The 25,909-nt window shown below is 37.9% G+C and overlaps 1 protein-coding gene across 2 annotated transcripts in view; it reads left to right on the top strand.

The window, feature by feature from the left end:
* Positions 1-25,909, top strand: part of INPP5A (inositol polyphosphate-5-phosphatase A) — a 241,060-nt gene that overhangs the window by 191,110 nt on the left and 24,041 nt on the right. For both annotated transcript variants that reach the window (XM_082764474.1, XM_082764473.1), the window contains exons 10-12: positions 10,152-10,247; positions 10,579-10,653; positions 24,643-24,716. In XM_082764474.1, coding sequence (XP_082620600.1) covers positions 10,152-10,247; positions 10,579-10,653; positions 24,643-24,716 — 245 coding nt within the window. The remainder of the gene's footprint in view (positions 1-10,151; positions 10,248-10,578; positions 10,654-24,642; positions 24,717-25,909) is intronic.

Below are 25,909 nucleotides of genomic sequence, written 5' to 3'. Positions count from 1 at the left end.
AATATGCTCTTCCTCCAAACCCTCCTCCTTCTCTGACCAGCAGTGTCACTCTAGTTGGTCAAGGGCTGCATTCAATTTGTTCTTGGTCAGCAACTAAGTTTTGAACCCATTCAGTGAGGGTGGTGTCCTTGAGAAAATTCTGAATATCACTGCAATGCACAAACCCTTCATTCTTATACCATTGAAGCCTCACTGAAGAGGATGCAAAGCTACAGTGCAGCATGAAGAGAGACACCCTATTTCCTGCTCTCCACATTGTCTGTTTTATCCCACAACTGTTCTTTATGTGTTGCCAGTCTTTTATTGTGTGCAGTATTTATGTCATGCACATACTGACTCTGCCAATACATCTTAACCTTTTATGAGCAAAAACATGGTAAACCTTGGGTCTGTACCTTGCACGGTATTTTACCAAAATTTCCTTCATTTGTTTTATCCAAAAGGCATTTATTTTAATGTGTGAATAAGATCTTCTGGAAATAGGGGTACTTTGTGATGTCTGAGTCTTGCCGATGACAAATGAACTTGCTGTTGGGCAGTGTGGCTCCCCCAGGACCTGCCGCAGCCCTGGCTTCTCAGCATCTTCAGAGACCAGGTGCTGCTGCAGCCAACTGCTTGCAGGCTGCGTGACAGTCATGATGGGAGAGGAAGACAATTCAGCAGTCCCTTGCCATCATTCTTAGAGCTATTTGAACATAAAAGTGGCTAGAAAGGATTATTTGAACTTACAGGCTGTTGTATTCGTATTCCATTTTCAAAAGTGAATAAAGGAGCAAATGGTGTGGAACCAGACAGGGAGCACAACCAGTGAGAAGTGAATGAGATATGGCAGAGTGAAAAGAACCAAGTCAGGGAGACTAGACAAAACGAAAAAGGTGAGGAGTACAGTAAGGAAGTAGTACATGTGCCACATCAGCAAGGCATCACCTGATCAGCCAAGTTTTGTCTCATAACACTGTGCAGCACATCACAGTTATTAACACAGTGAATTTCATTTTGCATTTGGAAAACATGTGCAGGTCAAAAAAATGGATGCAGTGAACTGAGCATGATTTTTGTGTTGCATTTGCTGTACGGTAAACTCAGAGAAAGGGTGTTCTTTTCCCACAGAGAGGAAACAGTAGGGGAGCATGAACATCTCTCCTACTTCACAGTGTGTGTGCTCATGGTCATTTGATGAGGCGGAGGATGGATTTCCGTCTCACACTTGTGCTTAGCCTTAGCAAGAGCACAGCCCTGAGGTGCTGACAGCCTGAGATGTACGCTCCTGCCCCATGCTGTCACATTCATTCTCCAGGTCTCAAATTCCCTCTTTGTTTAAGGGACTGGTTATTTTTGCTGTTATGCATTATAGGAGAGAAAAACAAACAAAAAAAAAGGCTTCATACTTCTCTATATTTACCACTTTGTGATTAAAAAAACAAAACTTTTGTCTGGCTAATGGCATATAGATTTTAGGTAGTTTTGTAGTTTGATTTCAGAGTCACCCAACACTTCATGTTTTAAAAGTCAGCTCCAATTCTCATTTCTGAGGATAAGCTCAATAGAAGTCAAATGCAAAAATGTTGTTGAACAGTATACTCCATAGATTACATAGATGATACCCTCTGTGTAAGTCTACTTTTTTGGAAGCCAAAGGTTCACATTCTTCAGAAGCTAAGTCTGGATCTTGATCTGTGTCACACCATTGATTTTGTACAAAATGCCCTGTATATTTAAAGGGCAAATTTATTCCAGAATTTGCCTTTTTTGGCAGTGCTTGTCGGTGGAACAGAATACTGCACGGGAGTGTTTCTGAGACACACTGCTCATTCCTAATGAGACAACGTGGAAGTAGTCTCCTGTGCAGATCACTGTGCAGCAGCTGTGGTCTGGCAGTAAACGCTCTCGTCTGTCCCCAGCAGGCTGTATCAGTAAGCGTACTCTCCGGAAGGGTTAGGAAGAATAAAGCTGACAGTCTCCGGTTATTTGGAACCCTGCAATGTCCAGGTTTTCAGATAGTGAGTCAAGAAGCACCAAAGAATTTTGCTAGATGTTGGCTTACATTTTTGCTACTTCATGTTACTGCTCTGAGATTTAATTTCTTATGGCTGTAAGAAGCCATTAAATATGGAAGTAGCAGAAACAATAACACCATCAGCACAAACAGTGGCAAATGTTACTACTCAAAACAAAGGCAATTGCAAGGCACAGAGGAGCAGATGGGGCTCACTGGCTATTTCACTCCTAAAATGAAAAGAAATAGAAAGCTCTTAGTCTGAAAGTTAGATAAAAGCAAGCTTAGCTATAAGGAGAGAAGCTGTCTCATTATTTCTTCTGAACTCAAGGGAAGAGGGGGTTTTACATTTCTCTGCAGAAACAGATTTACATTAGAGATCTTGTGTGCTTCATCTAAGTCTTTGCTTAATGGAAACAATGTGTACAGTCCTCTGCTTAGTCAGTTGGAGTAAAAAAAGAGCAAGCACTGTGAGGGTGTCCAACAAGTAATGTTTCAAGCAGGTATTCCTGCTTGACCAAAGCAGGAAAAAATAATGGGATAAAAGGAATAGAAGAATGTGTGAATAATTCCCAAGAGGTTCACAGACTATGGGACAAGACAACATATTTTCAGAAGATTTCCATAGGAACAATTGACTCTTCCAGTTCCTATAATTATGGAAAAGTGAGTCATTGTCTTTGAAAACTTCCCTGTGACCCTACTCAACATCAAGTGATGATGCTAAATAACTAGGAAGATGGACAGAGGAGAGAAGAGATATTTCTAGCAGACCACTTCAAAGTTCCAGATTTTCTGGTGTTACAGGTTTTATACAGATCTAATGGAAGTCCTGAATGAATTTGAAACTTATTATCTTTTATTGTCTGTGTCAGGAAGTCAATTTAAACTGAGAGCTTAAATAGCAAGGAAGAATAGGGTTGGTGGGGACAGATGACACAAGACCCTTCACCTGAAAACTTCACCTTTGTTTGCAGAGTACTTTTTGTGTTCCTGACGCATGCAGGTGACAAAGAACTCAGGGCAAATTATGAACCAATGTGTAGGTGCTCAGCTGAACTCAAACTTGGGGATCTCAGTCAGGAAAATAAGAGAATCCAAAAAGATGGAACCTGACCAGAAGGAATCAGGTAGAGGAAACTAGAAGCTAATTACCATGCAGGTGAATACATGTGATGGAAAAGAAGTTCTATCCTGATTTTTGCATTTCTAGAGATATACTTGACTGAAAAAGCAAAAGCAAATAAATAAAAAGAAAAATAATAAATAAATAAAGGTTCACTTAACACCAGTATTGAAAAAAATAGTTACAAAATGGGGGATGACTGTTAAATTTGCAAAACTGTTCAGGACAGAGCACCACAAACTATATAACGAAAGTTTCTTTTCCAGTTTGAAAAAATCAAGTGGTAGAAGATGCCATGGGGAAAAAATTAGGAGTGTGAGAAACTAGAATTTCTTAATCTTTCTCTTTGGACATACATAAGTGAGCAAGTAGTAATCAAGGTCCTGTATTTGAAAAAAATGTATATATTAAATTGGCATGTACAAAATAACAGCTGGCTGAATAAACTAGTTAATTTCAGACTAAAACACTGTTTAGGATAGTTACATAGCCAAAAATTAGATAAATCAGATTTAAACATCAGAAGTTTATAAATTGAGCACAGTGTCTAAGTGGCTGAGTTGGATTATGCTGAGTATCTCATAAACAGGCTAAATTTTATTACGGCTAAACGTGTAACAAATGCCAAGAGGGATTTCTTTCAAGTGCCATCAGAAGCATACATTCCAGATGAACAAGACGCTAGTAGGCAGCTCTTACCAGCAATGTAGTAGTCATGTCACCAGGGACAGAGCTGTACTAGCATATTCTTTCCAAGAAAGTAAGGTTTGGCCTTTGACAGTTTCTTCAGGATCTGTAATCTCAGAAAATCTTAGCGTAGGCTTTTGAGCTTAATTCATATTCTTTTCTGATGAAGAGAATTAAAAAGAGAGGTGTCGTTGCGACCAGCTGTTGGCACGGAGGAGAGCTGCAGGGGCAGGTCCGATGCCTCGGGGAACCAGAGGTCCCAGCCCTCCCACTGCTCGCTCCCACACCTCCCGCAGCAGCCTGGGGTCACTTGGGGCTGTCAGTGGGCAGCAGAGTTCTGCTGGGACCCTGCCCCGCTGACTCCCTTGCAAATGCAGATACAAATCTTACCCTCTACTGCCAAAGGTAAGTTCATAAGAGCCAGGTATTGTTTTCATGAGTAATAAAGCAGTCAATGGCAAGAGCGCGCACCCTGCAGAGCAGGCAGTTACATCTACAGCTGGACAGAGGTTGTGCATTAAACCGAGGTGTCTCAGTCTGTTCAGCATGGTGGTACCTTAAAAACAAATGGATATGGTTTTGCATTGCCTAGTGTTACACTTTGATAACATTGTCATGAATGATCTAAGGTTTTGGACAAGAAAATGCACTTAATAATGAACTTCAGACAGCTAATTTGAAACTGAGCCCAAGGAAATGCAAGTTGTTCCCAGCAGGGATCATTTGTTTTAGGGACGGAGGAGAACTTTGGAAGCATGAAGGTAGGGTCTTAGTGCTGAGAATCTTTTGTCACAGACAGTACCCAAAGAGGTATTTAAAACCGAAATACCCCTGTGCAAATCAACATAGGGGTCCTACAGTGGAGACCAGCATCCTGGTGTGATTTGCATTGACTTACCATCAGAGGATGTATTGTACACATGCTACATAAGAAACATACCAAGGAAAGATGGGAGTGGTGCAACAAGCCTTTGTTCTCCATCCCACCCAGCCCTCCACCATGCCTGCTCCCCTGGACATGAGCTCGCTCCTTGTCGAATATTCAAAAAGAATGTAATTTTTCATATCTATACTTAATGTCACATCTCATTAACACTTTTTCATATTTCTTCTTCATTCAGCTGATGTTTATCTCACTACTGAGTTAAATTCCTGCTCCTGGAAGCTTATCAGTATAAAGAGCACAGATACTTCAAGATACTATTGCTATCTCTATGTAGTTAATGTTAACATGAGTTAAACTATAATCTAAGGGATATTTTTTTTCTTTTTTTTTTTTTTTTTAAAAAAGTGTCTCCTGTTTCAGGTGGGTTTTTATCACCTTACACTGGGGAAATTAGCTCTGTGATTTTCCTAACTACTTGCAGCAGCTGTGTGGGTGAATACCACTGCACAGTTGTGAAAAATCAGCTAAAATGAGTTTGCATTTCAATGGCAGTTTAAAAAATATGGTGTTAGTTGTCCTGTAGCTAAATGCACATCTTTTACTGACTCAGGTACATCTGACTTCATTTTCTCACTTGCAAATTTTATTTCTCTTACACCATGTGATTTGGTGAATTTAATATTTGTACACTCCTAATACCCAGAAAAATATATCAACCCTTTCTAAAGTGAGGAGGAGCCCAAACAAGACAGATGTTCCTGTTATTCCCAAAGTAGCAAGTCTTTTACTTGGCTGATTGTTTCAAATACAATTTGCATCCAGTTAATAATAAAAAAGCATTTGATTATCCTAATTTAATAAGTGTCAGGTTGATTTTGTTTTTTGAGCAGCATTTCAGAGGAAGTATTTCACTTTCATAATTAGATGATACATGTTCCTCTGTCTTTTCCATCTTGCCAGAATGCACAGAGTATCTAACTGGAATAAAATTAAATATCTTAAATTTAATTGATTTGGTCGCTCATGTGTTCAAGACTTTGCTTCAACCGCCTTATTTTAGCAGTCTTCAGACTCTCTCATGTTCATTTTAGCAAGAAATACTTCTGCTTCAATCCATGTGGCTTACTAGAAATTTCAATTGCAATCACAGAATCACAGAATTTTCTAGGTTGGAAGAGACCTCAAGATCATCGAGTCCAACCTCTGACCTAACGCTAACAGTCCCCACTAAAACATATCCCTAAGCTCTACATCTAAACGTCTTTTGAACTTTGTCATCATAAAGTAACAATATATTATTTTCTTTTTGTTTAGATTTCAAAGTAATAATAAGTTGTAAAAAGATTTTTCAAACCATTGGGAAAAATAATACACATCTCTAGATTCAGTAGACAAAGGCAACTGTAAAGTTTTAATCACTGTGTTCTTGGATGCCCTATTTTTTTTTCAAAACAATTTTGTTGAGGTAATTGCAAGCATGCAATAGTTCAGCTCACACATGAAGAGGTGGACTCAAGTCTAAAGAATGCTCAGAAACTGGGTGTGCAGGATGAAAAAGCTGCAATTTTCAACAAAGCACTAACAGTAAACAGTAGTGTACTTCACAGCAGTTCAATGTCTCCATACACATGCAATATAAAACGCAATTATATAATATACGATGTATTACATAACATAACATTGTGTGTGTATGTAATACAATTTTGTTTTAATACCTTTTAAATATAAGTATGCAGAAACACAGTCTAAAACATTTTAATGTGTTGTGTATGTGGTGGAGCAGATCTGTTTTGAAGGCTGCATTTATCTTGTAAATTAGAGGGTTTTCAATATCTAAAGACTGCAGAGTTTAGAAGAAATTCTAGATTTGTCACTATCAATATCAAATACTTTCTACATAATACGACATTTTTATTATGTTCCAAGGCAATTATCAGAGGAGTTATTCCTGTGTTTTACAATTCACTACACATAAACTATTGTAAAGCATTATTAAAAAGATACTATGAAGTGTCTGCCTGCATGGACAGTACATGTGAAAACTGTAATAAGACATGTCTGTGTTTGCTAAGCAAAGGCTGAGTGCTGAATTCTCTCTGAGCTCTGAATTCAGTTCTGCTGCAAACGCTTTAGCCAAATTTTGTTTTAAAAAAAGTGTAAAAAAAAAGATAACTTGGGTAGAAGAGTTTTGACATCTAATTCCCATATTCTAACTTTGCAAAAGAGTACTTTTGAGGGAGTACCTAAAAAGAAACAGTGTGTTTTCATAGCATTTTAATTTTCTTTACCAGCAACAAAAAATCCCTTCATAAGTAGACTTGTCTAAAAAGGCACATGTTCCCGAAAGTTTTCTGCTTGGGTGACTACGACTTTGTAGAAATTGAAAGGAGGAGGAAAAAAGGAATGCTCCAGCTTGTATAAGAAATGAACCTTTGCCCAATCACTTTTTGTCTGTGAATAAGGTAACTTTTTGTGCATGTGAAATTTGAAAGTAATAAGGTATGTGGGTCCTTTCTCTTTATTGGTTCTCAAGAGTCGATCGCGTTGTTTTTGTTGTTTTTTGTTTTTTGTTTTTTTTTTCTTTTAGAGCAGGCCTGAAGTTGTGAGATAAAGCAGCTCAGAAAAAAAAAATGTTCTCAAGCAGATGCCTTTAAGAGACAGAAATCATGAATTTCTTGAATTGCAACCACTCCGGGGGTGGCTACAATGACTTTTTGACAGTGACAGTAACTCTGCCTTGTCTTTTCGAGCCCTTCTTTGGCCCATTCACTCTGGAAAGCTGCTTAAGCGCACTTAAGCGCATTAGCATTTGGATGCTAGGGGACCGTATTGACCCTCATTTGGAAAGTTTAAATGAGTGAAAGATGGAGCGATTTGTTAGGGCTTTAGAAACCAGCTTTAGAGAGCGGTGAGTTTTCCGCTTTGGTTTGTTCGGGTGCTTGTTCTAATCTGGTGTGCTTTTTAAAGGCGACCAGACTGATTTGTGACACATGAGCCCAAAGCGCTATTTTTTGGGGTTTGACCCGATTAGCTAATCTGTGCTTTGAATTTCAATAGTGGTATCGGAGGGAGTGCACATTGGGAATGGCTCGCTTGTGGATTACCTCATCGGGAATTGCTTGCGGACGCAGATGGCAAAACGATAATTACATGTAGAAACAGACAAAATGGGTCCAAAGCTAAACTGGATATGAGAGAGAGAAGCGATGAGGTCTGTCCTCGAAGCAAGGGACAGCAGCAGCGTGCTCCCCAGCAGCTTGGTGTGCCTCTCCGCTGCCATCCCAGCCGCAGCAGGTCAAGCGAGCTATTGCCAGCACCTTCACTTTCTCCTCCAAAGCTATTTGGAAAACACCTCAAAATTCTGCTATGCAGATGAAGCTTTCAAAGAGCAGCCCACATCTGCGTTCATGTGACCAACACCTTGTCCTCCAGCGAAAGTTGTGACTCCACATGCACCCGTGGCCCTGTTTGGGCCTTGGTTGTGCCAGGTTTCTTAGGATAAAACTCGGAGGTAGATCTTTGTAATCTGTAGACGTGGTGCTGCTTGTTTGAGAAAGAAACGATCAAGAAAAATCTGTAAGGCAAGGGCATAATCTCTTCAGTAAAATGGGGATTCGACACCTGTTCAGTTCACAGACATGAAGAAAAAGATGAGATTTGTATTTCGCTTTTACTGAATCACACTCAAGTTACTATCCTTTAAAAATGGAATTGCTCAGCTTTTCACTTTTTGTTTGTACTGTGGCAACACACAGAACCCTTTATCAAGGGTCATTTTAATACCTTTTTGTCAAATGGAAAGAAAAGGTTTTTGGACAGATAATTCCCACTCTAGCACTGATAACCTCAGCTGAATTTTGGATTATTTGGAAGCAGGTGGACTTTTTTTTAAATACATGCTTCGCATCTCCTTCAAAAGAAATTCAGAATGGGAAATGAGAAGTAAGCTCTAATTTCATGATACTGTGCCTGATAGATACTGTACTTCTAATGATGAATCCCAATATATGTTGTTATATTTTTGAAGGAAAGAAGGATGCGGTCAGATGTGAAATTCTCCATTACCAAAGGAAATACTTATTTTATAAGGGAATAATATCATACAAAATGACAAACAGTTTTCTGGTCATTAAGAAAAGGAAGAGAACACGCAGAGCAGGGAAATCACCTCTTTCCCCATTCTTAACCTAATTATATTCCTTGAGGAAGCTCTTTATTCAGATGGATATTCTTTACCAAATCTTACTCAAGGCTGTGCACAGATGCTATCCATCATAGGTGGTTAGACTAAATCGAGGAAAACTGAACAGCTTCCCATGTATGAGTGCCCATCTTGGCCATTTTCTCTCTGCCTTGGAGTAATAATAAGCTTTCCACAATGCCCCTTTTGGCCTTTTGCTTTGTGGCTTCCAGAAGCCCAGGCAGATGGGTTGGAGAAGCATCAAACACCGTCCGGAAGGTTTGCCCATGTTGGATAACTGCAGAGCACCTTGTGAAGCCTGCTACCCCACAGTGGAAACAGTCTGTCTGCATTATAAGCATTTACCATAGTTATCATAGTTAAAGTTAGCTAAAAGTACAGGTTCAGTGTATCTAAAGTACGATTTTAGGTTAAATACATCCTTAACCGCTTTGCTGAGGGCTTCAGACTTTCACCTCTTAAAATGTAGCAGAGCAAGCCCTTTAAACAACAAGTTCTGTATTACTCTCTAGGTCAGCCTTCCTTACTGTTAAAACTGGGCCACAACTAGGTTAATATCTAATAAATCATGGCCTGACTCTTCCTTTGAAATTCACACCTTGAGCCCATTGAACTGTTGATTTATAATACATCTTAGACACCCAATCATCAAAATATCTAGAGATACAATGTTGTCTTTTTTTTTTAAAGAATGGTGTATGAGCAATTTGCTATCAAGAATTAACTTTGAAACTTGATGTCAGATCATTAATTAGTGCTAGGATTTTCAAATTATACTTGGGGCACTAATTCACAAGGCCGAAGTTTTGGCAAATGAGTTAAGCTGCAAGACTCTAGTGCCAAGGTACTTATCAGCTTTTTAAAATGTGATACATAAATAAGCAGTGCTGTGGAGTCATTAGCTGTAGGAAGTGGCTTTTGTGAATGTTTACAATAATGTGTGATACAGTGTCAGACCTATGAAAGAACCTATGCACATGGTAATAAGTTAAATGAATATTTGCTTTATTTGATTGATACTTTCTTAATATCGTCTGTTTCTCTCCAAACAGTAATTCAGTGTATTATTTTAAATCCATCATGAGAGGAAGTCACTTAAATAAGCAGTGCTTCATATTTTGACCTACAACAAATCATACTTTCAGATGTCATTGGATCAGCACTTGAAGACACAAAGATTGATCAAGTTCTATAAAATGTGGTCTCATCTTTTGTTTAAACCTGTTTCCCTTTCTTCCTTTGTGTTTTTTATTAGACACTATGTGCGAAGGCTACAATGCAGACTATCCGGGCAGCTGACACAAATGAAGTAGTCAAGCTAATATTTCGTGAATCTGATAATGACAGAAAGGTAAACAACTTAATGCCCTCTATACCTCCTGTGTAAATAGAAACTCTGTTTAACGTTCACTTTCTTTTCTACAAAGAATGAATATAGTTGTTTCAAACTGATGATTTAAAGGGAGGGGTGGGATATAGATTGTCACACCTAATGCGCAGTTAATTGGATTTTTCTAACTGATTGCCAGTCAACCAAATGGCCAAGCTGACGAGGAGCTTTAGACACTTAGAGACATGTAGTTTTAAAGGGCTGCATGTATCTAAAGGGGTTGCTTCCAAGAGCAGTGTGTTAGATACCTGAATCCCAGAGCTTTGCTAACCTTTCTCCTCTATTTTTTTAGGTTATGCTACAATTAGAAAAGAAGCTTTTTGACTATTTTAATCAAGATGTTTTTAGAGATAACAATGGCACTGCGGTAAGTTCGTTACTAAACACTGTTGAAGAAATAAATTGGAAACTCTCATACAAACTGTGTTTTTATCATCCCTTTATCCTTATCAGTCCTCCTGTCTACAGAAAGAAAGGCTAATTCATCCAAGATGGCAACTGCTCCAACTTTGTTCCTTAATTAGCCAGTTATTTTGATTGCAGCTTCTTAATATCTTCATAACTTACCTTGGCCACTCTGTCCTCTGTTTCCCATTTCTTCAAGCACACTTTCTTTACTCGTTCTTCTCTGTGCACTTCCTTAACTTAAAAAAAAAGCCTTTAATGCAAAACTGCTCTGAAAATATCTGTGTCTTCTGAGTATACAAAGAGTATACTCTTCTGAGTATACAAAGAATAATAGAAATATGTGAATAAATAAAATAGAAAGGTCAAACCCTTCATCAGGCTAGCACTGTTTGGGCAATCATATGCAGTTTCGTAAGCAGAGAAAGCAGAAAGGGACCACTAGCCTTTTGATTTGTAACGAGGACTAGATTTTTTCTGTGGAGAATGACTTTATATCTTCTTTTTTAAAAGTTATTTTATTTCAAAATATAGCCACTTCGTTTTGGAAAATCTCTGTATCATTACTTGCAGTTTTCTCAATTTCATTAAAGTTTCCTAAGAGTTTTGTATCTAAAAGAAAAACATGAAGCACCCATAATGATAAGTGAAAAAAAAAAAATAGATGAAAAAAAAATAGATGAAAAAAAAAAGATGATAGATACCTACTGCATATGGGAGCCTTACTGAAGATTTCACTGACCTGACCCTCTGCTTATGGAAATTGGTCCAACTTCACTGATATCAGAACTAAGCTCCTTGTTTCAGATAAAGGTCTGTATATGTATGCATAAACTAAAAGCATTCACATGTTCAATATTCTGAGCTATACAAGTAGGGCAGGCTATGCCAGACAAACAAAACCTTTAGAAAACTGTGTGTTCTATGGAAATTGTCAACACAAAAACTCTGTGTTGTGCAGGCTGACAAGCTAGCCCGGTTTTCACATCTTTCCACATGGCACAGAATTTTATCTTCTTTCCTCACACCCAGAATAAAGAAGACATGGGATTCAGCTTCTGTGTCTCAGCTTCTTGGAGAGTCCTCCAACTCTAGTTTTTGCTGTAGTCTCTACCAATTTCACAGTGTGCCTGCTCACAAAATCTATTGCTACTTATTGCATAGGGAGGGGATGTATACTCCCTTATCTCTGTCTTCTCTTCTACCTACAGCATGTTCTCTTGCTGTTCATAGACAGACAGGTTGTTTGGAGATCTGTCTGCAAGGATCCAGGGCAAGGAGGATAACCAAAGCCCCTTTACTCACCCTCTCTGTTTATAAGTTAACTCACACCTAGAAGGTTAATTCCATTAGAGAATCTGAGATCTCACTCATTTCTGAAGTCAGGAAAGTTGGATGAGTCAGATTCATGAGGAAAGTGAAGATGTTTCCTGTTTAAGCATTTGTTGATGTCCATCCCATTCATTGGGACTGCTTTTCTTACTTAAAGCACATCTTTCATATGTGGCATATACCCACCACAAGAAATATCTGTGAGGCAAGGTATCTCAAAAACACAGTTACTGTGAGATAAGTGTTTTTTGTTTTGTTTTGTTTTGTTTTTATTTAGAAGGTGAAAAAATCTTTGGGAAATACATAGCAATTGTTTTTTCCTTGATGTTTTTCAGTTTGGGGGACATTTAATAGAGAGTAATAACACTAATCCCAATTCCAGTTTCTATAGGTAAATCATACGATTTTCCTCTACATCTATTGCTATTATATTTTAGCTTCTTTTGAAACAGCTCAAATATTTGTCGTGTTGATTTTTTCCCCCAATACATTGTTGAAGCTGAGCAAAGCTATTCTTTTTGCTGCCATTTTACCACATCCCTAGTGGTATTTCAGATGACTGCTAGTTGGCTTCACATATGTGGACACAGTGTGCAAAAGCACAGGCAGATTCCCACTTAAGCACATTCCATCTCAAAATCAGCAGTCATTTCATTCATGCATCAAGAAGCAGGAAATCTTCCAGATCAAACATGGAAGGAAAAGATAAACGATATAATGAGCCATTGGAGATAATCTAATCTTCATGGTCTAGTTAAACACGCAGCACCATGATCACTAAAAACAAACTACCTATCTAAAAGGATAAATGTCTCTGTGCCGAATTCAACCCAAAAAATCCATCGCATCCTTCATCAACCACCGGTCTTGTACCAGCCTGACAGAAATTTAATTCAAGCTGGCTCCTGAAAATAATTATTGTATTTTAAGAGTAGTAATCATTGGTCGGGACATGATTGAATGTGTCCATGCCTATTGACTTTTTCTATGATTTATAGCTTTGTTTAGTCGATATTCCCATCGAAATTGTATAATTAATTATAAGTGGGGCTGTCAGGTCTGCAGGATGGAGTGCCCTGATGAGTATTTGGGAAGATTAAATTTTCCTTAGCTGTACCAATGCAAGGCTTGGGAATTTTCACAGCACTATGGCTGTTGGATAAAGATGTTTTCTGTGTGTTTAGCAACTGCTTTAGCTCAAAATCCATTGATTTTTTGAGTTTTTTTTTTTTTTTATTAGTGTGATGTCTCTTCAGTAACAGTGGAATGTGTACTGATGTGACAAGACCTGACAAATATTTATTATCAACAGGCTACTTTATCATTGTCCATACACAGTTATTCCTTCTTTTTTACATTGTAATCAACAAAAAGAATCTTATAGATATAAGATATATTTATAGAAATAAGTATTTTTATGAAAAATCTGATGTAGATACAAATTATCTCTTTAACAGAAATTCAGTTTGAAACTCATGCAGTCATCTGTCAGGTCTAATTTTTCCAGACTTATCTGTACCTTATTCCAAATTTATCTTAGCAATTATCTGTATTTATCACTTTGAAGTGCAATAACCATTCTGTATCATTTTGTTTCGAGAAATAAACACCCAGATTTATTAAACTGTTTAGTGACAGAAAAAAAGAGAAAAGCTACTTGAAAGGAGCTGTAACATAATGCAGAACCAGCTTGATACTTAATTTGTATGTTCAGAATTGTACATCAAGGTCGTAGTACCTCAGATGAACCAGGGCATAACTCTAGTAACTACTACAGAACTACCGTGTCTAGATGCTATGGAGAAGGGAGTTACATAATGGCAATCGAAATGCAAAAAGTGGGACGAAAGGAGGTACAACATGCAGCGTTTCACCTTAGTGTCACAACAATTACAGTTGAAGGAGTTGCTTTTGAGTTAAAAAAAGCTTAACACTTGTGACTTTGACAGTAGCATACAGCCAAGCTGTGCTGTACAGCATTGTTTGTGTTCTGCTCCGGAGACTTCCTGTGAATGGTGGGCAAAGAAATGAGGCATTTCTAATCTGAGCTGGCTTCTTGCACCTTTCAAGAGGTGGAAGTCTCCAGCTGGTAACTCTGACCACATCCTAGCCACAGCGCTTCTGTGCCCTGTTCCTCATCCACACAAAGAGTATGAGTTGCTCATGCACGAGGGAGAATGTGGGGGATGCCTAAGCCTTCTTATCCGGCATCCTGAGTGGATCTGCAGTGCTGTCCACTATCCCTGACCTTACGCTGACTCACCAATATGTCATTCACACAAAACTTGGATGTAGCTTTGGATTTGCCAGCTCTCAATTGAGTAAAATTATCATGCCAGTGGTTTCAGGAGAGTAGCATTGTGCAGGGAATTCATGAATAAATCTACACTTTTACAGCATTTTTTTCATATTCCTTAATAATTTGTGATGAATCAGTCTATAACTGCTTTTTGGTTTGTTTGTTTGTTTTTAAAAAAAATCTTCTATTTGGGAGTTCAGCCTTAATTTTAAAATACTCGCAAGAGATAGAAGGCAGAGATAATAATTTAATGGAAAAAAATGATCATGTTATTGATTTATGCAAAAGAAGCATGAGTTAAATGCTATTTCTTCAGTAGTCAGTTAAATAAATATAGAAGAAGACCTTAAAAACTCTTTATGACTACAGAAGAATGATTAAATCATTAGGAATCATTTTATAATCTTTAACCACAGACAGAAATGAGAAATGGGTCATACATTCATATATTTCATATTAAACATATTAAGGAATCAATCCAGATGGAAACTAATGTATTGTCCTTAAGATTTTGACCATTACTGTGTAATGAAAGTAGTCCGTGAATTAATTTTCTTAAGAGTTAGACGTGATGTTATTTCCACTAAAATCATAATCTGTTTTGTCTGTTGATATTCATGGAAACTGGTGACTAATTACGTATCTCTGCTTATGCTGGCCTTCCCTGCTTCCTGCTTGTTCCTGAGCAGGTGTCCCGTCCTATGCTGCTGGCTTCAGCTCTCACAGAGACACTTACCCTGACAGTCCTTTTTGTCAGCTGCTCCCCCTGCCTCTCTTACTTGGAGGTAGAAGAAGTTAGGCTGAGGGTGCCAGCTGTCCAGTTACTCCTGGGTAATCAGATAGTTCAGAGGACACTGTTGCATTATCACACACTGTCAGCATTAATTCCAAAACAGATGCAAGATAGTTATGCAGGAAAGCACAGTGATCTCCAGCCTATATATACCACAAAATGGAAGTGGTTCTATTTATTACCTTGTTATTACAATGAAAAAAAAAAAAAAAAAAAAAAAAAAAGAGCTTCATGTTATCAGTGGTCAAATATCTTTTAGTCATCCTTATATTGCAGAGAGCAAACAATAAATTTCTACAGTGAACACTGTCTTTATTCAAAGTCTATGTTATGAGCAACAAAATCAGTCTTCGAGGGTAGATTCCCTTTATTCCGTGTGTCTGTTTAGATTTGACAGATAGGATACAATATGAGAAGAAAATTGTAACGTGATATAAAAATGGGTTGAATTATAAAGGTTTTGTTCTCCCTATGCCAAGTGATGATTAAAAGGGATCTGTTATTATACTAATTAACCTAGAGGTGTTTCTACAAACAGTTGAGGCAAACATACTTTTAAATGATGAGTAACTTGATTGTGTTTTTTATTTTAATATTCCTGGGAAATCCTGAAAGGATCAAGAAGAAAGGGTTAGTCCATCAGGGACCTTTATTAAGCTTTTTGTGAGAATACGTGCACTCATGAAGGTTAAGGATCTGGCATCACTGAAAATGTATTAATCAACAGACAAGATATAGCACAATGCACTCTTCCCAATGGCCTTGGCTCTGACCCTTTTAAAGATAATGGGAATACTGTCCACTAAGAACTAGATTAGGACGATCAAGTGCATTTCATCAGGGTTTGACTTGAACCATGATCCCAGAGGTGAAAAGGCAGAGGTTTATCCACTGAGCCAACCAGCCCCTGTCCAGATAAAATCCTGAATATGATGTATAAGGGCAAATTAGGATGAAGGAAGGAAATTGATTGCCTAGAATCATTGTTACCTAGGACTGGTCATAAGAAAATCCCATGCATCCTGAAACTGCCTCTTTTATTTAAGGTGGTCATCTGAGATGCCTGATTTTCATAAAGATGCAGGTAGGAAAATGGCTTTATAGTCTCCTCCTTTACTCATGAAAAGGTATTCCCATGCTTGGAACTTCATTTGCTTATGCATATTAGTGTTAGTGTTCAATTGACATGCCATTGGATACACTGCAGAATGAGTAATGACAGAGATCTGGAATATTACCAGTAAATTCTTCATACTAACAAACATTAGTGTACAGCTAGCGTGCAAGGAGGAGTCAAACTGGATGTGCTGGGTTAGCTGTTCACTGCCAAATTTCTGGTCCAGGTAAATGAATTATTTTGCTGTAGAATTTGCCCATATTACAAAGGTAGAAATCATATTTCATGACCCTTTTTCCTCTTGTCCTGTCCTACACAGCTAAAGCAAGTCCAAAGGCTAATTCAGGTGTACTATATGTATTTTTTTAGCCATTGGTTCTTGTTTAAGTATTGTCTAAAGAGCAAGTTCAACATCTGTATTGGTGCTCTGTAATCTAGGCTGTGGTCAGCATGATCTGCTAACAGGGTTTGGCCTAAGGGCACTCCTTTTAACCTTTATGGGATCTAAGAGGATATCCAGAGAGGCACTGTTTGCATTTGTATTATGGTCCTCAAGAGTTTATGGAGCTCACTGTCATCCCTTACAGGTAACACTTGCACATACAGAAAAGCATCCTACCTGGGCTTTCACATCTTGCCTGAAGTCTTTGGCAATCCAAATAAATATAGAAAGGTACTTAATATTTTTTACCCCGGGTCTCTGCAACAGCCAAATCCTTTTGCATTTTCCTGGCATGCCTGATAACCTCATTGTAGTTTTACATGAGATGTAAAACTGAAGGATACTTCTGTACAAAAAGTACGGTTGGAGATGAGAGCAGGATGTCAGTTGCAAGGAAGTAGACATGAGTTCACACCCTGCTGCCCCTCCCTGGGCAGCCCTGCCAGCAGGCTCTGGCAGCTCCAGAGATGTAAGAGTATGAATTTGAATCCCCTCTGGGAAAGAAGCCCTGCAAATGCAGGTGTCTGGAAGTCTTGGGTGATGTTTCAGGGTGCCCTGTTGCCTGCAGGGGCAGCAGGGCCGCTGACCCCGCAGCAGGACTCCAGTCACACCAGCAGCTCTGAGGTCCAGCCCGTCCGCAGGACACGCAGGTCAGCCCACCCTGCCAGGGGCCTGGCTCAGGGGGTTCAGCCTCAGTGCGAGTTTTGCCCAGCTGAGAAGCGAGGGTCTTAGTCTGTACTCAGAAAAGGTTTTTCATCATTCTGCAATACTAAGACTGTGTTGTACATGTTTTTATGCTTTTGTGAAATTGCAGTTGCAGACTGGCAGCACAACACATGCCACTATTAACTGCCTGATGGTACAAATTCATGTTACGTTTCACAGTAAGAGATGTAAAATTTAACAAAGTAATACACTAGATCTGTCACATTTGCAAGCAGGATACCCCTAATTAAAATCTTTTATTGTTAAAGGTGGCAACAACCCAGTCTTTCTTGCCATTTTGAAGGAGGCATATGTTACAAGCTGTTGTTCAGCTTATGAATTACAATAATGTTCAAGTGTCTGTTTCTGTAAACTTTTGAAAAAAGGCAATTTGCATAAATGCAGTTTTGCAGAGTTACTTTTTTTAAATCAGTGCAAGCACAGGAATCCCAGGAGAGGGAGTGACAAAAGCCACTTTTTGCTATTAGAAGATAAATTGAGTGCATGCAGACTTTCCCCAGGTGGTAAAGAACCTGAGAACTGATGCTCACCAGGAGGCCCTGGCTGCTCTCACCTTGCATTGGTGTCCAAAGGATCACCCAGTACTGGCTGGGGCACAGGATGATGGAGCTGTAGTCACGGTGTTTGAAAGCAGTGAAAATACGTGCAGTGTTTCTGATGCTTGGGCTCTTCCTTGGGCATTGTGGAGCTGAGGGGCAGAACGCGATTTGCTTCTGCAGAGCAGTTTTGGTGAAGAGCTCTGGGGATGTCAGCGGCCCTTTTGGGGATATATAAATGGGGATAACTGCTGCTGCGTGGTGAGAGTTTGTGCTCAACCCTGCTGAGTGTTTTTAACTTCTTAACTAGGTTTAGTCTTTGCATGTGGTTAACTGTAGTCTCCTTACTGAGAACTAATTACCTGAATAATACAACAGGATTCTGAGTTAGTTTTCTTAAAACAAAAAAATATCCCAGAATGAGATCTGGACTCTGCTGCATGTTACTGAGCAGAGGGATGACTGAGCACTGGGGAACTGCTAGCAGGGTGTTGAACTTCAAAGCTTATCCACGCTAGTGGTTTCAGCATGAAGTCAATGTACTTGGATTCAAAGGGTCCAGACAGGACAATTAAGAAAAACAGGATAATATGCAGAATGCAAGCATATGATATTTGGACAGGGGCCACAAACTCTGCTGGAAAATTTAAGGTATATGTAATTAGAGAAGTTTGAAGGAGCTGTTTTATCCAAATCAGTGTTGATGTGCGTGTGTATTACGGGACCAACAAGGTACTAAATGTCTTACAGAATGAAAAATGATGCTTTACATGAACTTCTAGAACTGCTTGTTTTAGGCCCTTTTTTGCTAGCTGAAAACACAGAGTCTCAAGCACATTCCTCTGCAACTCTGCCCTACCCAACAACTGAACACGTCACCGCTTTGCAAATCAATCACCGAAATCAAAATCACCACTGCTATTCCACAGCTGCTCTCACAGTGTTTCTCCACCAGGAAAGGACTGGTGCCCGTGTGGTGCTCAGGACTCAAGCTATGTGAGCACAGCCCTCTGCCTGGACCCTGCAGCGCAAATCAGGCTAGGGGAGCAAGAGGAATGTGCAAATTGGAAACTCGGAAAGGAAAAGGGAGCTGCAATGAGGCAGAGCCAATATCAGTCTCCAGTAATTTCTCTAGTGATCAATAGATTTCAAGAGAAACTATGGTTCTTTCTAAACATTTTAAGCAACCTAAATATTTCTGTAACAGAAATACTATTTTAAAATACATTTTCCAGTCCAGTTGTCAGAAAAAGTTGGGATACTTGCTTGAAAATACACATATCCTTTAAAGTACCAGAATGTCTCCTGAGAGAGACAGATATATCGTCAAAACAAGAACAAAATGTTTTTCTGAGTGAACTTCCAGTGAAATAAAAAGTTTTCTGATTTAGAACAGGCGCAGGGAGCCTTTGGCACCACATGTGCCTAACTCTTCTAATGCTAAGAAAAGTATATTTGATGCAGTTTTTCTGTGTGCCATATATCCACATTCATGTGCAGTTGATGATTTGACAGCACTGCCATTCAGGATGTACAGACAGATTCTCAGAAATGTGCAGAAATGCAATGAAATACAAAAGTAGTGTTAAGTGGTGTGTTTATATTCAATATATATATATATTTTTTTTTTGGTGTGTTTATATTCAATATATATATATATTTATATATATATATATTTTTTGCTATGAAACCTGATTTTAAAGAATGGCTCTATGAGAAAAAGAAAATTAAGATTCAAAATAGATAGTAATGGATAATTTTACTAAGTCAAAGCTAGAGAAAACAGTAGCTTTAAATAATGCCAGAGCAGAGTTGTGTGTAATGTTTTCACAGATAGATGAGAGGGATCAGTATATCCAGACCTTTATTTGAAGTCAGTAGACTGCTGAATCAGTTTCTATATATTTTTTTCTCAGCCAGAAAGCTGGATTAGATTGCTATATTTCCAAAGTCTTTTGAAAAAAGTGCATGCCATACAAGTCTGACAAAGGGGTTTACAGTGACCACTGTCCATGTATTTAAATTCTCTAAGGTCATTTCTGTATACTTATCTACTTTTTTTTGGTCTGAAACTTCATTTCCCTTTCACAGCTGTGAATTCTCTGGTGGGCACTGGAGATGGATTTGATAAATGCTGCTAATATCACCTTCTGATCTAACAATGCTCTGACTTTGGTCTGTAGGTCTTGATGAGTAATTGCCGTTGTTCTACTCCAATGACTGAATTAAGTTGCCCCGTTTAAAGGGTTCATACTTGTGTGATTTTAGCCAAGGTGGCCTACCAAGCATACCAATGGACATTGACCTTTTCAGAGTGCCTTGTTGTTTTAAACTGAAGCAAGCAAAATTACCTTGATTTCTACAACTGGCTAAACTCTGTTACAGTCCTTTGTTTTCTATCAAGCTAAACAATATGCACATTTAGTGTTCCAGATAGATGTTATCTTTGGCCAGAATGCCCACTGCTTTCTATATACAACCCCAGCAGCTACAAGGACAGTGGACTGAGCTCAGTTCCAGCCCTGGGGTGATGGAGTTCACTGGAATATCCATAGGAAAGATTGCGGTGTTGAGCCATCAGTCCAGTCTCACCCACTGGCACATGGGTTCTGCAGACTGTGCCTGTGCAGGACAGAAAAACAACAGTTCTGATAATTCCCTTGGGAGGTGATGGGCACATGGGCACTGCAGCTGATACAGGCAACAGACATAAAGGTTTTTAATTCTACTTTTATTAAATAGGGAATATCCTTTAATGCAAATGCAATCATTCCTTGATTCTGTGCAAAGAATTTCAGTGATATCAAGTTGATTCCCATGTAGGTCAATAGGAGCTTGAGTATGCAAACTAATTGAAGTATTTAGCTCATGAAATTTATGAAACAAAAATATATAACTTCAGACTGTGAAATCCCATTGATAGATTTAACCTGTTTTTTTAAACAATATTCTTCCCTATGATTTTTTTTTTGTCACAGTCACAGGCCAGTGGATATGTACTGTGTGCATTCTTAATCATGCTGCATCTGTATTCCCCGAGGTGTATCATCTCTTTGTCTCACAGAGTATCAACTAACTATAGTTGTATTACTCACATGTACGGATGGCATTTTCATTTGGAAGATGTTAATCAAATGTTCATGTTGGGCTGGTAGCTGGATATTGTAAATGAAATACCTTGACAGAATATCAGCAACTCAATGGTTAGAGCAGATAAAACAGCCCTTACATAATCCTTCAAATATTTTATGTATGAATACATAGGTGAAATTGAGTTTGGGGGGAAAAAATAATAAAAAAAAAAAAGTCTTCTGAACTGCTTTGAACTGCTTATGACAAATAGTTCTAGAATTAGCTTCCAGACACAGCATTTTAAAATCTCTATGCAATTGTTCAAATTACCCCACAACATCACGTAATGCCATAAAGGTTTGCTTCTTAAAGATGACCATGTAATGAGTAAGTTAAATGGAACAGTATATTGATTTTTTAGGCTTTAAACTGTTTTGTTTTTTTGTCATTTTCAAGTCATTCAGAGTGAACAGACATATTCATGTTTACTGTTATGGCAATGATATTCACAATGCTGTTTAATGTACCATATGTAAGTAAGTGAGAAATTTGTGCTGAAAATATCCATGAATATTTTTTTTTTAAATATGGTGCATATGCTTTAAAAATAAAGACATTGTCCTGTAATATTTTGACTGCTTTTCTGTATCAGGTGGCGTACGTTAATTTTCATTAATTATCTGTACTGCTAAGGAGCACCAGACACCCATGTACCTGCCATAAAGCAAATGTAATGAATTGGTGCCTGTGTCAAGTCTCTTTCCTTCTCTTCAAGTTGAGTTGAAGGAAAGTAGCATCTATAATTGTGATAAGACCTCAGTTTTCTTCACCAGTAATCTTGCGTTTTGAGATTGCAGGCTTGAATGAGAACCAAAGTGCTTTTAAGACAAATATCAAAAAGAAAGTAGTGGTTAGAGCATGCTCTTCTACTGAAAAATTAACTTGAGTTTTCTCAAAATGCACAATTCAAATTTTCATCATTTCTTGCCCTCATGTCTCCCACTATCTGAAGCGGAATCAGGTAAAGAAAAGCTCTTAGGTGGGTTCACACTACACCATCCTGAACACATGAAGGATTTGCCATTTCACTTCATGAGAATGAGCAGATGTCCCTTTGTGTGGTTTGTGGACACATTTGTGCAGAAGGTCACAGCTATTGTAACTTAATCACTTCATATCTAGGAAAAAATACTTTGTTGAATTTAAATAATTATTAAAATATAGCAAGGCATAAAAATATGTGCAAATAATCCGCTCTGGTTAAAATATTTAACTGTTTTACATATGAGAATGCATTGTCAACAATGAACATTCCCTATGTATCTGTTCTAGGCACCTACTTGGGTTAGACATTCAGCTAGGTCATCATGAGGTTTTGGCTTTATCATTATTAGTTTAATGATGTCCATTTACCTGGGAAAACTTGGAGAACAGATAGAGTCCAGCACATAATACAGTCTTGTTCCTATTATCAGTCCTCTGTCAGCAGTGTCAGCATCTGCATAGCACAGACACAACTAAACAAGCAACTGCAGCAAATAAAAATATCAGAGAAACTTCTTTGAATGATAATGCATGTCTGAATACTTAGTCCTCCAAATGCTGGCTTTCATTTAGTTTGCAAATATCATTATAGCAATAACAATCTGAATGTATAAAATTTTGAAAGTGTGAATTGGTGTGAGAGGACAATGGTTCTATTTAACATCTCTATCCCTTGGAATGCTCATGAGTAATTTATACCATTGTGTTCTATGGAGCATTGTTCTTTTATTCAGTTCTTGCAGTTTTGCTCTTCAGAAATAGCCCTGTTTTTCCCACTGCCTTCACTTTCGTGCTCTGATATTTTTTACTTGGAAAGAACGGGGGAAAAAAGTATTTGTATTGTATTAATATGTAAGTATTTCAAATAAACGTTTTTACTGGGGATAGTAAATCTTTTTTCCTATGATAGATTCATTTTGGACAGATAATTAAACAAGTGGGAACATGTGGAACAGAAAAGTGACATTTGTTTTCATAGCTAACTTGTATTTATATGTAGTGGCTACACATCTATCTGTACATACTTAAATAAAGGATCACAGTCTAGAAACATGCATGATGAATCATTTTTTCCTGAAGTGTGTTGATATTACTTCATAGGAGCAGGCTGAACTGTCCCAACATTTTTAGGATTGAGCATGTTATTAGATAGATAGATAGATACATGAGATGCAAGTTCCTACACAGACTTTATAAGCATTTATCCAAACGTCTTGATTAGCAGGAGGTTTGAACAGGTGTTAAAATATGCAAAAATTAACTGCAATTATTTGTATTGTTACATCTTTACTAGCATACCATCTCAAAGTTTGGTGTCAGTTTGGCATCCTGAAATAGGGAAAGCTACCCGTTATTTTGCATCTGTGCGTAGAAGTACATACACAGCAACACGGCAACTAGAAGCTGGGTGGGCCTTGGAGAGGTAGCTAATCAGCAGTGCAGGTGGTTCAGGTAGCTGCCTTTCACACAGATAATTAATGTGTACAAGTAGCTGCTAATTGCACATTTCAGGAATGATTTATGAGGTGGCAGAGGAGAGAGAGGGACACAATCTAATTTCTTTGGGAACCTCTGCCATTCATACAATGGTATCAGCACAGCTGTGAGATGGGACATGATTAATGAACAGTGGGCAAACACACCACCATCATACAGGATACTGTTTTGATGACATGCTTGTCAAAATAGAAAGTGGCACTCAGAACGACAGCCAGTAACAGAGTAGATTATGAGCTTTTTGTTTTTTACCTCACTAATTCACTTGGACGTCAGACTTAACATCAGCCGTGGTTTTAACATAAGGTTTTGTGTCCATCAGAACAGTTGTTGGTTTAGCATGGACTATTATTATTGACTTGTTATGAGCAGGTTTGTGTTCATAAACAAAGCCTAGAGACATTTATTTCCTCTGTCATGGTCAAGGGAAAACAAATTTGGCAAGAAGTAATATTTATACAAGACATTAAATCTAGACTTATGAATACCTCTGTGAAATACCTTCTTCCAGTACTGCATCTTGGCTGCTGCCTGGGAACACATTTTACCTATTGTCACATTTCCCTTTTTCTGCTATCTCACATGCACCGCCCAAAATAGGTGTACAAAAATGCTGCTTGTCTTTGCTTAGGAAGAGTGATTTGCACATCCTTGTGTTTATTGTACCTTCTTATCTGAGCTAAAGATAATATAAAGTAATATGATACTTTTGCTGGTGTTTTTGTGGGTTGATTAACATATCAGTTTGCTGTACTCTTTTAATGCTAGCCTGGTTTATCTCTGAAAAGGTTGCTAATAAAATTAAAAAAAAATTTGCCATCTTGAAATAGTAAGTGTACATAAAGGTCACTGATGTAAAGAGCCAACGTTACGTGTTTCACTGAGATGAAAAGGAACATTTTGTACACTTTCCTCAATGAACTGTTTATATATCAGAATAGTATTGAGTGTTTTGCATTGTTTTAAAAACTATTATAAGGGGATATAGTTAAAGCTGTTTAATCAAGTCTGTTTCATTTTTCAAAATGTAGTGGGTTTAGATTGCTTCAGTTCAACATTAAAGAGTGAATATATTTATTTCTATCTTTTATAGCTTTTAGAATTTGACAGAGAGCTGTCAGTCTTTAAAGACAGATTGTATGAACTGGACATCTCATTTCCTCCCAGGTAAGATTCATATATAATCCATTTATTTAGCTAGTGAGATAGCTAAAGCATAACTGTTACTAGCGCAGCAGGTAAAATGTGAGTGTTTCTATACATATTGTAGAAATCATAATGATCTTCATTCCCTTCACAAATGTTTACAGTCTTCCTACATCCCCTCAATTACTACATAAATTGTGCTCAATAGCTCATTGTTTGGATTTCACTGATGCTGTATTTTATAGCTGCATTTGAAATAAATATGACATGCTTCTATGGTAAGAGATGCATAGCTACTGTTAAGCATTAAAGCCAGATAACCTATTAAAATACTTGATTGTAACCATTAGGACAATCTTTACCTACAGCTGTTGAAAACTGGCGAGCAAATGGGACTCAATGGAAATAGACTTGAAGTGGAGGTGAAAAGCTTAATGCCTTTGCTCAAGGTGGGCTCCAAAGGGAGCAGCTAGAAAGAGTACAGGAACTTAGATTCTGTTTTTTTCAGTTTCAGTAAGCATGTTATATATAACTGAGTAGACTATTAACTATATAGACTATATAGACTAGACATTTTTGCTTTTTTAATATGCATGCATGATTTTAATCTGATGTATTCCCTAGATGAATTTTAGCCATGAATATACAAGTATTGTTATAAAATAAAACCAAGACTTTTGCAAATGGCAGTCCTGTTTAGGGGAAATATATGGAAAATACTATACATTTTAATATGTGTGTAGACCCTTTCCAAGAGTAAAGAATTCAAGTCTCACAATTAAGGGAAAGAAAAAGTGAAAGCTATAGTAAAGTTACAAGAAAGTTAAAGTTACAAGAAATCATTGTAGGGGTAAATGTAGGAAACTATTTTTTTATATATTTAATACAATATTCTTGAATATTGCTATTTTGTCCTGTAGGAACAGACAGAAAGGTGTGATGTTTTGGCATACAACAGGAAAAAATTTGGAAAGCTTGCCTATTTGTTATCATAATCTCATTACTTCTCACCAGCCATCTGCGATACTGATTATATTGATCCCTTGGGACAATGGAAGTATGCATGGAGAGGTTACCAGTGCTCTAAATTGTTCTTATTGATTGAGTATGATAACAGAAGACCAGCAGTGTGTACATCTCTGAGTGTATTTCATTAGTTGTGTACCTGTTGGGGGTAAAAGGAGGTGAGGGAAAATAGATTATTTTTTTTAACC

This window comes from Aythya marila, assembly GCF_965140915.1.
Source record: "Aythya marila genome assembly, chromosome: 7".
Classification (NCBI taxonomy): Eukaryota; Metazoa; Chordata; class Aves; order Anseriformes; family Anatidae; genus Aythya; species Aythya marila.
Note: the sequence above shows the minus strand (reverse complement) of the source record. Positions and strands in the feature narration are given on the sequence as shown.